Raw genomic sequence first — 13,699 nt, forward strand, 5'->3', positions numbered from 1 at the left:
TAGATGCACTCTGTGATGGCATCTGCAGTCCACAACATCTGGGGTGTGTGTAAAATAATCCCCACTTTTAATGTATGGGGTTAGATTGTTCAAGAGGAATTCTAGGTAAAAGCTCCACCTTAACTCAGCCTTGTGCATAGGGGTTTTAACCAAGGAAAATACACACATACCATTTACCATAAAGACAACCATCACTCATATACATCAAAACAAAAACAATGCAACCTGCAACCAACAACAATGTGAAGAAAACAAGCCAAAACATGAGAATGGCTGCCACATCTTTCCCTGTCATATGGTACAAGCAGCTGCTTCTCCTTCTCCTGTCACATCCCTACAGTTTGTTAGATGTGCAAACCAGCCTCTTCTTTGCCTATAAGCTCGGGCAATATATATAGAACCAAAAGTCCCCATGACATCTAGTCCTATTATTTATTTAGGGCTCATGACCCTTTTACTAACATGGTAACACCATGTTGGCAGCAGTTTTAAAAGCTGCTACTTCTTCAGCATGTGAAGATAATCACGCACCTTATATTAAAGCAGGTTTATGCTCCCGGAAGCCTCCCGGAAGTGGGAATCAGTTGTAAGACAAGGCACATGCTCCCCACATGCCTTGTTCTTAATACAAAGTATGTGGGGGGTGGGGAAAGTATTACTGTTGCATCAGCGACAGAGCAGCAATGTGAAACAAAAAGACAGCTCACTACCCAAATTCAGAAGTGGCTTGATCTAACAGCTTATGTCTGAAGCCAGCTTTACTTCCCCTCTTCCTGGAAAAGTTGCTCACCTCAGTTTACATAAACCAAGACTTCTTGTTTAGGATTTTATTTCTCCTTTATGCATAATCGCTACTTTCCTTTCCCTACTCTTGATATCTGATGGTGACCCTGTGAGTTTTCTAGACAAGGAATACTCTAGAGGTGATTTTGCCAGTTTCTTCATCTGAAATATAGCCTACAGCACCTGATATTAAGAAAGGAAAACTAATCACCACAGAAGAGCTATAAGAATTCATCCTAGATAACAAGGAAATTGAAATAATCAAGGAATTTTCATATCTTGGATCAGATATTGGTCAAAATGGAGTTGACAGCCAAGAAATTAGAAGAACACAAGTGGGAAATGCAGCTATGAAGAAACTGGGCAGAATCCTAAAGTGTAAAGATATAATTCTGAATACGAAAGTGAGGATTTTTCTAGCCATTCTGTTCCTCCTCATCATCTACAGATGTGAGAAAGCCAACAGAAAGAAAATAAATTCATCTGAGATGTTGTGCTGGAGAAGAGTGCTGAGGATGCCATCGATAGCCAAGAGGAAAAAGAAATGGATTCTAGAACAGATTAAGCCTGAGCTCTCCATAGAAACAAAGGCCCGTTACAAACGGGCACCCTAGCACGGACTGAGTCCGTACTAGGGTTAGAAAGGGGCGTCTCTTCCAGATGCCCCTAACCCTAGTACGGACTGAGTCCGTAGAAATGGCGGCGGCCATTCCACATGGCCGCCGCCATCTTGACATAGCGGACGCACTGCATCCGCATGTCGCGCCCCAGAAATGACGCTGTGAGTGCACGCTTCAGCACTTGTGCCATCTCTTCTGGGGCACAGGAAGGAGCACAATTTTCGCGTTCCTTCTTTGCAGCGTCCGGGAACCGCGCCGTTTGGCTGCTGCAGTTTCCAGATGCTGTAACCGGCGGCGGCAGCAGACCGCTGCTTTTCAGTGGTCTGTAACCCGCCTATGATGACTAAATTGAGGTTGTTGTACTTTGGCTTACACAGCATGAAAAGGCATGAATCAGTGGAAAAGACAATGATGCCAGCAAAAGTAGAGGGCAGTAGAAAGAGAGGAAGGCCACATACCAAACGGCTGGACTCAATAATAGGGGCATGAGCCTTCAAGATGTGAGCAGAGTAGTGGAGAACAGGGGGTCTTGGAGATGTTTCATCCACAGGATCACCATGGGTCAAGGCCAGTTCTAGGGCAGTTAACAACAACATACTTTTAGTATTCTTCTTCAGAAATAATTACACAGACAGAAATCAGCTTAAACACATAGACTGCAAGGGTACAATACCATATACGCAGAGTTGCCTAGGAATCAGCCACGCTGAACACACTGAGAAACACACATGAGATCTTGCAGTTACGCACCGCAGTCCTAAGCAGTTTTACTTGCAAGTGGGACCTATTAGATTTAATAGGTCTTATTTCCATGTAAATACTTTTAGAAATTCAACTTTAGGATCTGAACGCTAATGTTCTATAAAGGAAATTCTCTATTATTTTTTCCGATTAATTTATTGTTTCTAGTTAAGATGTTGGAAGTGCTATTATATCAGGTTACTGCAGTTTCTCCAGTTATCCCGTCTAATCTGTTGCACGATTCCCTTAATGGGATTGAGGCCTTCATTTAAAGCAGCTATATAGGAATAGCAGCATAGCTGCTTTGTGATTCAGGCTGTGACGTAATAAGAGAGCATAGTTACCAAAAGGTGTTTAGTGTAGCACAGCATGTATTTAGTGAAACATGTGCCCAGTCAGCTGAGTTGGATTTTGAAGCAGCTATGAAGTACCCCCTCGTCCCTTTAATCAATGATCTAACATTTCCTGTCCTTTTCTTTTGGTTTTGCTTGCCTTTTGGGTTACTACTGATCCTACTGATTTTCTGGTTTCGGCGTCTTCTAAATGAAGGTAAGCCTTGCTGCAAGAGATGTGCTTGTGTATTAAGGTATTAGCATTCTTTTTAAAGCAATTGTAGTGTAAAACTATTTTTAGCTTCATCCTGATTATCTTGGAGTGAAGCTCAGTACTCTTCTTGTGTGCTGTTAGAAATTTAAGACAGTTTGAAAGTTAATTACTATTATGCATACTATTGTAATAAGTGCTGTGTCTTACTTATTAAATCTTTCTTGCACAAAAGTCTTAAAGCCAGAAAATTTCTTAAAACAGGATTTATCAAACAATTTTACTCTCCTTTCCTGATCAAGTTGCATAAATCCATGATTGTTGAATATATTGTGCCTCCTGAATAATCCCATCAATTCTTCTTCCCTTGCCCTGGAAGGTAAAAAATACAATCAAAATGTAGTATCTAATAATTGTTTCCCTTTCATGAAACCACAAACCATTTGCTATAGGCAACTTAACCATAAATCCAGCCCTGTGTGCAATGGCTTCTGTACAGTTTAATATGATTAGCAATCAATTTGAAACCTGTATTTATAATTTATATACTTTTATTAGGTGAATGTACCAGCTGACTGAACAGGGTCAATTCATGGAACTAAAGGGGGGGGGATTTGTTTAAATTTCTACAGCAAGTTCCTTCTGTCTGTTTCATATTATCTTATTTTCACACCTAATCCTGAACTGTGTGGAGCATAGGAGTCAGAAGCAAACACAAGTGCCATGTTATACTTGAAATTGTCTTCTTTCCAGGTTTTTTAGGTTTAAAGTGTCAATGGTTTATGGATCAGGACTAAAGAAGTATAGTATTGGGTTTAGTAGAGTCATGTCTCTTTTGGAACTATCTGTCCTCTGACAGGAGAAAACCCCAACAACTATGTCTGTGCTGTACTTGAGAAACATTTTGCTCTCTCCTTCACTGTGGGCTAGCCATTTAAATAGGAATGTAGTGTGATGGCTTGCTTGCATAAGAATGCAGTGTTTCCTTACTATTACATTTATTTAGCTTTGTATTTCATGTTGTTGTCTTTTAAAAATCCACGTGTTAGCACTGAACAATTCATATGAACAGCCATGAGACTGCCACACCTTATGGAGGTCATGTAATGTTCTAGCTGTCCTTGAGCTTTAACTTCGCCATCCCTCACCATTTTCTGTGCTGGCTGTTACATTTTGTTACATTTGTATCCTACCTTTCCTTCAGTTATTTCAAGGCCCTGTATATGCCCATATTCATCCCTAATTCGTCTTCACTGTATCCCTGGCTGGACAAGCTCTCCATGTGAGTTTTACTGTTCATTGTAGGCTTGAACCTGGATCTCTCAAGCCCCAGTCTTGACACTCTAGCCACAACAACACATCATCTTTCAGTGATACTGCAATCCAACATGATCTGGAGGATCACACTCTCCCCATCCCTACCCTGTGCTAACAGTAGGAAGGTAGTTTGCAAAATTAGCAAAGAGGAGGAGGGATATGGCGCTTTTTAGTGTTAAATACCAAAGGCATACAGTACTAGGTTTGTTTCTTTAGGCTGCTGCCAAACTGCAGAATTAATGCAGTTTGACACCATTTTAACTGTCATCTCTCTATTTGTTGTGACACTAGAGCTCTTGGACAGGCTAAATATCCCACAAAACTACAATCCCAGAATTCCATAGCACTGAGTTATGGAAGTTACAGCAGTGTCAAACTGCATTGATTCTGCAGTGTGGATGCAATGTCCGCTAAAGGATTTACCACTCTATTGTCCTGTTGATGCAAATTTCCCGAAACAAAGACTATTTATAACTATGGCATTTCTAGTCAAATCATATCAAGTCCTATCAAGGGGTAGCAAACTTGGACACCCACTAGTTACCAATTGCATAAGTAAAATACATATCCTCTTTGATCTGAAACATTCCAGCAGGTTTCAGGGTCAGGAGAAGACACATTAGCAGAAATTGTTTTGGGATGGAACTGCTGCTATTTGAATTATATTAACTTTTGTAATATATGAAGAGTGGAATTGACATCCATGTGCCACAATGTAAAAACAATTTTTTTCCTGCATGCTTCCTAATACATAGACCTTTTCTTCAGTATATATAACTGAGACTGCAATCCAAACACCACTTTTCTCTAGAGGTAAGCCCTTCTGAGCATAACTAAGGGGCAAAATAGACTGGTGGAAGGGGCAGTTTGAAACCGCCTCTTCTGAAGCTGAATTGGGGCCGCATCAACTACATATTGTGGCCCCAATCCACCTTGAAGCTGCCTAAAAGGACTGGCAAATAGCTGGCTTCATGATGCTCCAGCCATGTGTGGCATATAGATGCTCCGGTGGTGTGTGGTGTCTAAATGCTGTGCTGCTGGAACATTGTGAAGCCCCCCCCCCCCCCAGTAAATGACTGGACAGCTTCCAACTGGCCTGGGAGTGTGCGATGTATAAATGCCGTACTCCCAAGATACCAGGAAGGCAGTGAAAGGGGTAGTCTGTTTCACCCCTAACTAGCCTAGGAGAGTTAGTGTGATGTAGTAGTTTCAGCATAGGAATAAGATTTAGGAGATTGGGCTTGATTCCCTGCTCAGCCATGGAAACCCACTGGGTGACCTTAAGTGGGTCACTATAAGTTGAAATGACTTAAAGGCACACAGCAACAAGAAGCATTAATGAACTCAGTAAGACTAAAGAACAGAAAATGAACAACATTTCCACTTGAAAAACAAAGTCAAGAACTAGGGTTTTTTTTTTTTTTGCAATATGGATTCTTTAATTCTTGTCACCTTGAGAGCTGTTGACAATATTGCTAGCAATTTATATAAACCTCATATTTGTAAATGAAGAAAAGTGTGTTGAAGAAATAAATTTCATGACACACACACACGCACGCACAAACACACACACATATATGCGGAGATCAGAAGTCAAATTCACTTGTTAACCCCTTAAATGGATATCCAGAGGGGTAATTCTGTCATTTTACAAATGCATTTGATGCATTTCTGCAACCAAAACTTCACATTTACTTTTCACAAAGGAGCCAGATCCAGCAGTTGCAGTTTCTGAACTCTAGCTAAAAATATCCATCTGCCTTCTAGCATTTTGCTATTCCATGTTGTTGTTGTTGTTGTTGTGTGCCTTTAAGTTGTTTCCAATTTATGGCAATTGTAAGGTGACCCTATCATAAGGTTTTCTTGGCATGTTTCTTAAGAGAGGGTTTACCATTGCCATCCTCTGAGACTGAGAAAATGGGGCTGGCTGGCCCAAGGTCACCCAATGGGTTTAGATAGCTGAGCTGGGGTTCAAACTCTGGTTTCCCAGTACAGCAAACTGGATTCTTACTTCTTCCATGTTATTTTGTCATAAAAATGATCCATGCCTATAACTTTTTTTCAGATCAAAGACTTATTGTTAAAAAGATAAAGATGCCACCCTCTGATAATACTGATGGAAACGCTGACCTCCAAACTGAAAATGAATCCAGAGGAAGTAACAGCCAAAACGATACTCTGAAAAGAGCCTCAAAAAGTGGCATGAGGATGACTCCACCTGTGAAACAAATAGGCCCTAAACCTTCCTATCTGAGTTCCAAGGAGGCAGTCCAGGGGAAAGGCCTATCTGCCATAATTTCAGACAAATTAGACCAGTCTATAAAACAGTATTGCTCTGAGAAAAATTCTTTGTATAACACATTGATGGTAAGTAGAATAGGCTATACTAATTGTTGGATGACTGTTACAACTCCTTATCTCAATCCTGCTCTCCATGTTACCTAGATAAATAATACTTTGAGAAGTTAACAAATTAATCTTTTCCATGTAAAGGAATAATAGATGTAGGACTAGTGCTTTACATCTAATTGAAACTTGTGAGCTTGTGTGTTATATAATTATGAACCAGAGAGGATTATGGGAGTTTTCATAGAGTTGCCAATCTGAAAGCTGGGGACAATTTCTGTACCTTTAATCATTGTGTAGAAGAGGTAATTTCAGCAGGTATTGCTTATCATACAATACCCCCTGAAATTCTCTCTCCTACACAAATATTAAAGGTACAGGGATCTTCTCCAGTTTTCACCCTGGGATCTATTTTAATCATGTTGTAAATAACACTGATATTTACCGTAATTCTCTTCTAACTCAATATTTTAATTATCTTATTTTTTAAAACCAGTGCATGCTGCTTTGGATCCCATTTTGTCAGAATGGCAGGATATAAGTGCAATAAACAAACAAGCAAATCCTAGGTTTTCAACTTTTCTCTCTTCACATTATTGTTGTAGTTTTGGTCTCTCTCTTTATCATAAGTAATTTTGCTATAGGACTGTAACAAAAGAGGGAGTTGCTAAAAGCTCTTTAACTTTCCTTCCTTTAATCTGTTGAACCTTGAATACTTGCTAAGACTCCACACTGGTGTTGGAAAAGTTTTAAAATTCCAATTACAACTCTTTGGAAAGGGCCCTCAATGCAGCAGGCCTTCTTCTGGTCCAAGGGAAATAGAGGAGCAGATGTGTTGGATAGTACTCAAGACATGGTGCCCAGTCATTTATTTTGCTTCACGGTGGCCGGTTACAAACCGGCCTTTGGGACGTCCGGAGGACGTCCCATTTTAAAAAAGAGGCGTCTCTTCTAGACGCCCCTGGGCCTAATACGGACTCCGTCCGTACAAGATGGCGCTGGCCCTTCTACATGGCCGGCGCCATCTTTGCGTATCGGACGCTGAGCGTCCGTACGCGTCGCGTCCTTTGTGACGTAGCGAGTGTGCCCCTGGCGCCTCGCTACATCGTAAACGCAACTCTAAAAGAAGCTCCATTTTGGAGCTTCTTTTTCGGTCTGCACAGGAGCCGCGCCGTGTGGAGGCTCCGGCTCCCCCGCGGACTAACCGGCGGTGGCGGCAGACCGCCGCAAAGTGGCGGTTTGTATCCCACCTCTGATAGTGCTCAGTAAAGTCTGAGGCAATAGTAGGAAAAGTCAAAGACCACAACACATGTCGATTGATTTAGTCTAGAAAGCCACAGCCTTGAGTTTGCAAGTGCTGAGCTAGGCTGTTAATATCAGAGTGTCGTGTAAGACATAGGGTTGATATAATTCAAATCTGACTTGATAGCAATCAGCAACAAAACAGCAGCCTCAAGAATAATCACATGGAAAATGGTTTTGTTGCACTAATTGTTTTAATTTTGTGAATACTGGTGAAAAAAAATGGGAGACATATATAATTCCTAAGAGTATATCTTACTGAGATGTTATTCTCTCTTAGCTGCTGTGTGTTCTGCTGATCTCTCTCCTCTTCAGCCTTCTCAGTCAGTTGCTTGAGATCTCCAATGTCCTGCGAATCCAGCGTCTGCCTTCATCACTGTTTATCCGTATATATCGATTCTTTACCTGGCTGGGTGAAAAGCCTATGAACATCATGATTTCTCTAAAGCAAGGAATCTCTGCTCTGTCACCTTCCATCATGAGAAAGAAAGAGAAAAAGGACTTCTGGGACTAATGATATCAAAGGGGGGAAATTAAAATGCAGTGACTCCACCAAACAAAGGAAGAGTGTTGCATTCTTGTAATTATCATTCACTTGACAATACAGTGGTACCCCGGGATACGAATGCGCCGCCTTACGAAATTTCCAGGTTACGAAAAAAATCCATTGAAAAAAACTGTTCCGGGTTACAAAGGTTATTTCGGGTTACGAAAAAATTTTTGGTGCTTTTCGGCGCTTTTTCGCACGAAATCGCGGCTTTCGCTATTAGCGCCTATGGCTTTTTCAGCTTACGAAGATTTTCGGGTTACGAACGCGGCGGCGGAACGAATTAAATTCGTAACCCGGGGTACCACTGTAGATTACTGGGATGTGCTTCACTGCCATTAACTCAGATGGTCAGGTTTGAACAGGGGAAAGTTGCATCTAATAATAATAATAATAATAATAATAATAATAATAATTTATATTCCTCCTTTTCCCAAGGGAATCAATATATGTTAGATTTTTCCATATCCCAAACAAGTGGTAGAACCAAAACCATAACATCTTATCTGATGCTTTATTTCAGATAAATATATCAAAATACATTGTTTTATTACATAGGTAGGTAAACTGCAGCCTTTTAGATATTGTAGGACTGTACCTCCCAGTATTCCTTATCTTTGGCAGTATTGGCTTGGGTTGCTGGGACTTTCAGGCCAACATTTTTACTTATCCTCTATTCTGTCTTGGTATTCCTGTCAGCCTAACAATCATCTTTACTACTTTGAATAAAGAGTATTCTGATCCGCTCTGGTTAGAACAATTAAGACAATAAGTTCCTCCTACTAGTTTAATGTTAACTTTTTCAAAGAGTATGTGAAGAAATGATATCACATTGAATGTTTTCTCCTTTACAACTTTGTGTTTTAATTTTTTTAATCCCACAGTACAGCTGTGTATGAGTAGCTTCTTCCCCCTCCCATTGCCAATCAAGAAGGTACAGTTGATGTGAAGCTAGGCTGCAGAACTTGTTGCCTTCCAGATGTTGCTGCACTACAACTTTCATAATGATGATGATAATGATGACGACGATTTCTTACCTGTCTCTCCCGCATGGATTGAGATGGGGAACAACAACAAATAAAAAACGAACAACATCAATTAAAACACATTAATTAAACCATGCAGCAGTTTAAAAGGTCAAATAAGAAATTCAATTTTAAACAGCCCACATTTAAAATTCAGCATCTAAATTCACAATTTAAAGATTGTCTGGATAAGCCTGTTGGAAAAGACTGATCTTCAATACTGTTTTCAATTCAGAGAGCATATTCAGCTGTCAAATCTCTTTTGGCATGCCACAGTCTAGGTGCAGCTGAAGAAAAAGTCCTCTGGCTGATACTTGCCAATTTAGGTCCAAGACAAACAGCAGAAATAATCCAGTTTGAGACTGCTTTGACTGCACTGGCTCAGGGCTAGGGAATGTGGGGAATTGTAGTTTGCTGTGGCACCAGAGTGCTCTCTGACAGGGAAGGCTAAACAACTCACAAAACCACAGTTCCCAGAATTTCCTAGCACTGAGCTAGGGCAGTTAAAGCGGACTCAAGCTGAATCATTTCTGCAGTGTGTTTTGGACCTTTGTCCTGATCCTCATGATTATTCCTGTTCACTTACTTGGAGAGATGGGACATTTAATGTAGCCTATAGAGTAAATGTCTGCTAGAGAACCTGAGCATATGGGGTGGATTACATGGGAGAAGGAGGCAATCATCAGCCTAATTGGCATAATGTGATGAATGATGATGAGAGCTGTAGTTCCAAAACATTGAGAGAGCCATGGTTTCCCCAGCTGTTTTTAAAGCATCTATTGCTCTACCCAACATTCTTGATAAGACCACTTTGTAGGAATACTTGAGTCATCTAAAGGACATTTTAGTATGATTTTTAAAGTAAGTCATTTTGAATCACTTTCTTAGCACTTGCATGCAATAACAGCTGTCCTTCAGATGTTCTGGACTGCAGTCTCTGACCATTTGCCTTGCTGGCTTGATCTTATGTTATATGCAGAACATAGTATATAGAGTTAAATCTCGAAACATTTGGGGGACATCAAGGAGCCCTACCCTGACCATGCAACATTTGTATTTGTTTCTTCATGGCTACAGAAGTACAAGTGAGCCATAGACCTAATGATACTTGGGTTGTCTTGTGTTTTGCTTTTGCTTTTGTTTGTTTTTAAAAATGCAACAAAATCCCTTGTTTTCTTTTCTTAGAGGTAATGATAAGATAGTGTTATGTCTGTATGGACAGTAACATGGAACATTTTAAATCATGAACTGTAATGAATATCTACAGTGAGTCTGCCAATTAATGTTAACACTGTGTACCGATACAATGCATTATGACTGCGCCTGAGAAGGGAAGTGTCTGAGCCCGTCACTCTTCTCTTCCAATCAATTAAGACATTAACAATGTTATCACAATAGTTTAGATGCTGTTTTGAATGTTGAATTGTTATGTTCTTATTGTGATAGCTATTATTTACTATGTGCTATAATTTCTTTCCCAGGTACTCTAATTGGTATAGGTTGAGTGTCCCTGAAAAGCTTGGGACCAGAGGTGTTTTCAATTTTGGCTTTTCAAATATTTGTATTTGCATATACATACATAATGAGATATTTTGGAGATGGGAGCCAAGTCTAAACACAAAATTCATGTTTGTTTCATGTATACATATAGCTTGAAGGTAATTTTATTCAATATTTTAAATAGTTTTGTACATGAAGCAAAGTTTATGCACACTGAATCACCAGAAAGCAAAGGTGTCACTATCTCAGCCATCCATAAACAATAGTTTGGGTGTTTGGAATATTCCAGAATGCTGGATAAAGGAGATTAAACCTGTAAAAGTCAGATAAAAATAGTAGTCCAATATATTTGATTAATATGAAAAATTTCCACTTCACATACTACCTCACTAAATCTGTTAGGCTAAGTACATAGAAAGCTAGATATATTTACAGCCTATTCAAACAGTTACAACTGAAACACTTTAAGCTGTCCTTAAAAGCCTTCTGAACATCCAGCCATGTTATCTAGAACTGTGAAAATGTTAACAAAGATGTGATGCTGTAACAGCTATAATTATCTAATGAAAAATTAGTTATTTCTTGAGAGTTGCACTAGATATTAAATAAAATGTATTTTCCGGCATTGCATTTCATTCAGCTATACTCCATGATGTCTGTTGCTTTCTCTTAAATCTGACTGCTCTTTCTGAAGGTGGTTCTGATGGCAGATGTAAAGTGATGACCAAGAATTCTTCCAAATGACTGACGCATGGCCTAAATGGCCATAAGTTATGTCTGAAGGATGGACTTGTGTTTTCCTAAGTGTTAATAGGACTTAACTTCATAGTAGACATGAATAGGACTGTGATGAGAATGGGAAAGTCTTTTTTTTTTTGCTTTCTTTAGCAGTATTTTTTTAAATGCCAAGTTCTTCCCATCATTAATATGAAGAAATAGAGAAAAACTAGCAAATTCTTCAAAAAACAAAGATCCTTCCCATAAGTACTAACTAAATTGAATTGGTACAACTATTCCCATGCAGATATTTAAGATAAGAAGTTTTGGGGTGGGGAGAGGATGTGGCAATCATCATTAAGCACTAACATGACAGAGATTAAATTCAAGCTTTAAAAAAATATTTATATTTATTAGTTTCACATGAAATATTATAAACTAGCATGTAACAATTAAGGTAACAAGAAATGCATAAACAAGCACTGAACATAACAGAGAATAAAAAGTAAAAAGGAGTAAATAAGGCTAACAGAGAGGATTATAAGGATGAGGTCTACAGCGAAGGACTGTAATGATACTTCACGCTGCATTAACGTTTCTTACATGAACAAATCTTTGTTATGGTTTACTCAAATTCCTTGTTCACATTGGAGCAAGCGTTCTAGTTCTGAAAGGCTAACTTTTAATAATGGGCACTGCTTGTTCATTAAAGCTGAAGAGCTCTTCGAATCTGCACTCATTTCCCTGACCTTTGGTATACATTTGAACTGAATCCCCGTTGTGGCTTTGAATAACTGGCAAGCATTTTGGAGAGATTTGAATCTCTTGACCTTTCCTTTTAACATCCCATTAACCAACTGGTTAGGTAGCATCTTCCTGAAGGCAGCAAGCTAGAATAGGGGTCACAGGACAGGCTGCCATAGCTATGTTCTCCTACATTTTGCCACTCCTCCCCTCAGTCTGCTCTCAGGAGGGAATTGCCTCATTCAGCCTAAGCATGCGGACAATGATCCTTTTTCCCCCCATCCACATAGGGTTCTGACTGTGAAGGCAAAGGTGTCTGACTCCTCTTGGGATGTATCCACACTGGACAATTATGGCAGTTTCAAAACACTTTCATTGCTATGGTTCTGTCCTATTGAATCTGGCATTTGTCAGTTACTTAGGTGACTTCAAAATCAGCATGGTGTAGTGTTGGACTATGACTGTGGACAGTGTTTAGCTTCCCACTTGGCTATGGAAACACATTGAGTGACCTTGGGCAAGTCATGCTCTCTTAGCCTCCGAGGAAGGCAAAGACAAACCTGCTCGGAAGAAACCTTGTCAAGAAAACCCCATGATAATTTTGCCTTAGGGTTGTCATCAGTCAGAAACTACTGGAAGGTACACAACAACAATTACTGAGGTAGAACTATCTCCCAAAGAGTGCTGTTGCACTAACTTGAATGATACCCCTTAGCTCCCTTTAGTAGAGAATGTTAAGGCCTTCCTCAACATCCAATGATTCTTTAAGATGAAGCCATGTGTAGTGAGGTAGATATAGAAGGAGAGAGAGCTAGAAGGGCTAATGGGGACCAGGTGGAGAAACAGGTGGAGAAGGGGAAAGAGGCAGAGCAAGAGGTGGTACAAGAGGAGGAGCAAGGGGCAGTCTCAGGGGGGATAAAAGGAGAGGGGCAGAGTTGCGCGGGGAGAGAGGACTGACGTGGAAGAGGAGGTTGGGGAGTGGCGGCCATGAGAGGGAGAGAGACCATAAGGAGAAGCCCTCAGAGGGAAGGGACTCCAGCCTCACTTCAAAGGAGGTCAGGGGGCCGAGGGCGAGGACCACACGAGGAGGAATCCCCAGGAGGAAGGGGACTTTACGTACCCAGAGGCTGAGGAGTGGATGCAGCCAAGGGAAGGAGCCCTAGAAGGTCAGTGGTGGGATTCGAAAGGAGAAAAGTGGGAAGCAGGCCCTATTCCTCGGGAACGAGAGAAGGCGGAAGTAGAGCCACTGGAAAAGCACTCGGGAGGCAGACGGGCTCGACAAGAAGGACAAAGGCACCCCAGCCCTGAAGAAGCTTTCTGGGACAGAAGGCAAAAGGGTGGGGACTCGGACTTTGAGTTGTTGTGTTTGGAGAACTCTGTTGGAAGTTTGCATTAAAATTATTGTTATTGCTGCACCTGGAGTGTAAGGTTGTTGCGCACGTGGGACTTCTGTGTGCCAAAGTCACGTGTTTGCCCCAACATGCAACCAGCCCCGCCCACACCATGATAGGTAA

The 13,699-nt window shown here is 40.6% G+C and overlaps 1 protein-coding gene across 2 annotated transcripts; it reads left to right on the top strand.

Annotated features, from left to right (window-relative positions):
* The first annotated feature begins 2,476 nt into the window (after positions 1-2,476).
* On the top strand, positions 2,477-8,270 carry LOC121917506. 2 transcript variants are annotated; one of them, XM_042443532.1, is made up of 3 exons: positions 2,477-2,693; positions 6,070-6,371; positions 7,933-8,270. In XM_042443532.1, the coding sequence occupies exons 1-3, from the start codon at positions 2,567-2,569 to the stop codon at positions 8,164-8,166; spliced, it is 663 nt and encodes a 220-aa protein (XP_042299466.1). In that variant the 5' UTR covers positions 2,477-2,566; the 3' UTR covers positions 8,167-8,270. The 2 variants fall into 2 exon arrangements, with proteins under 2 accessions (XP_042299466.1, XP_042299467.1); XM_042443533.1 differs by having other exon boundaries at positions 2,484-2,693; positions 7,968-8,270.
* Positions 8,271-13,699: the final 5,429 nt, after the last annotated feature.

This window comes from Sceloporus undulatus, unplaced genomic scaffold (assembly GCF_019175285.1).
Source record: "Sceloporus undulatus isolate JIND9_A2432 ecotype Alabama unplaced genomic scaffold, SceUnd_v1.1 scaffold_21, whole genome shotgun sequence".
Lineage (NCBI taxonomy): Eukaryota > Metazoa > Chordata > Lepidosauria > Squamata > Phrynosomatidae > Sceloporus > Sceloporus undulatus.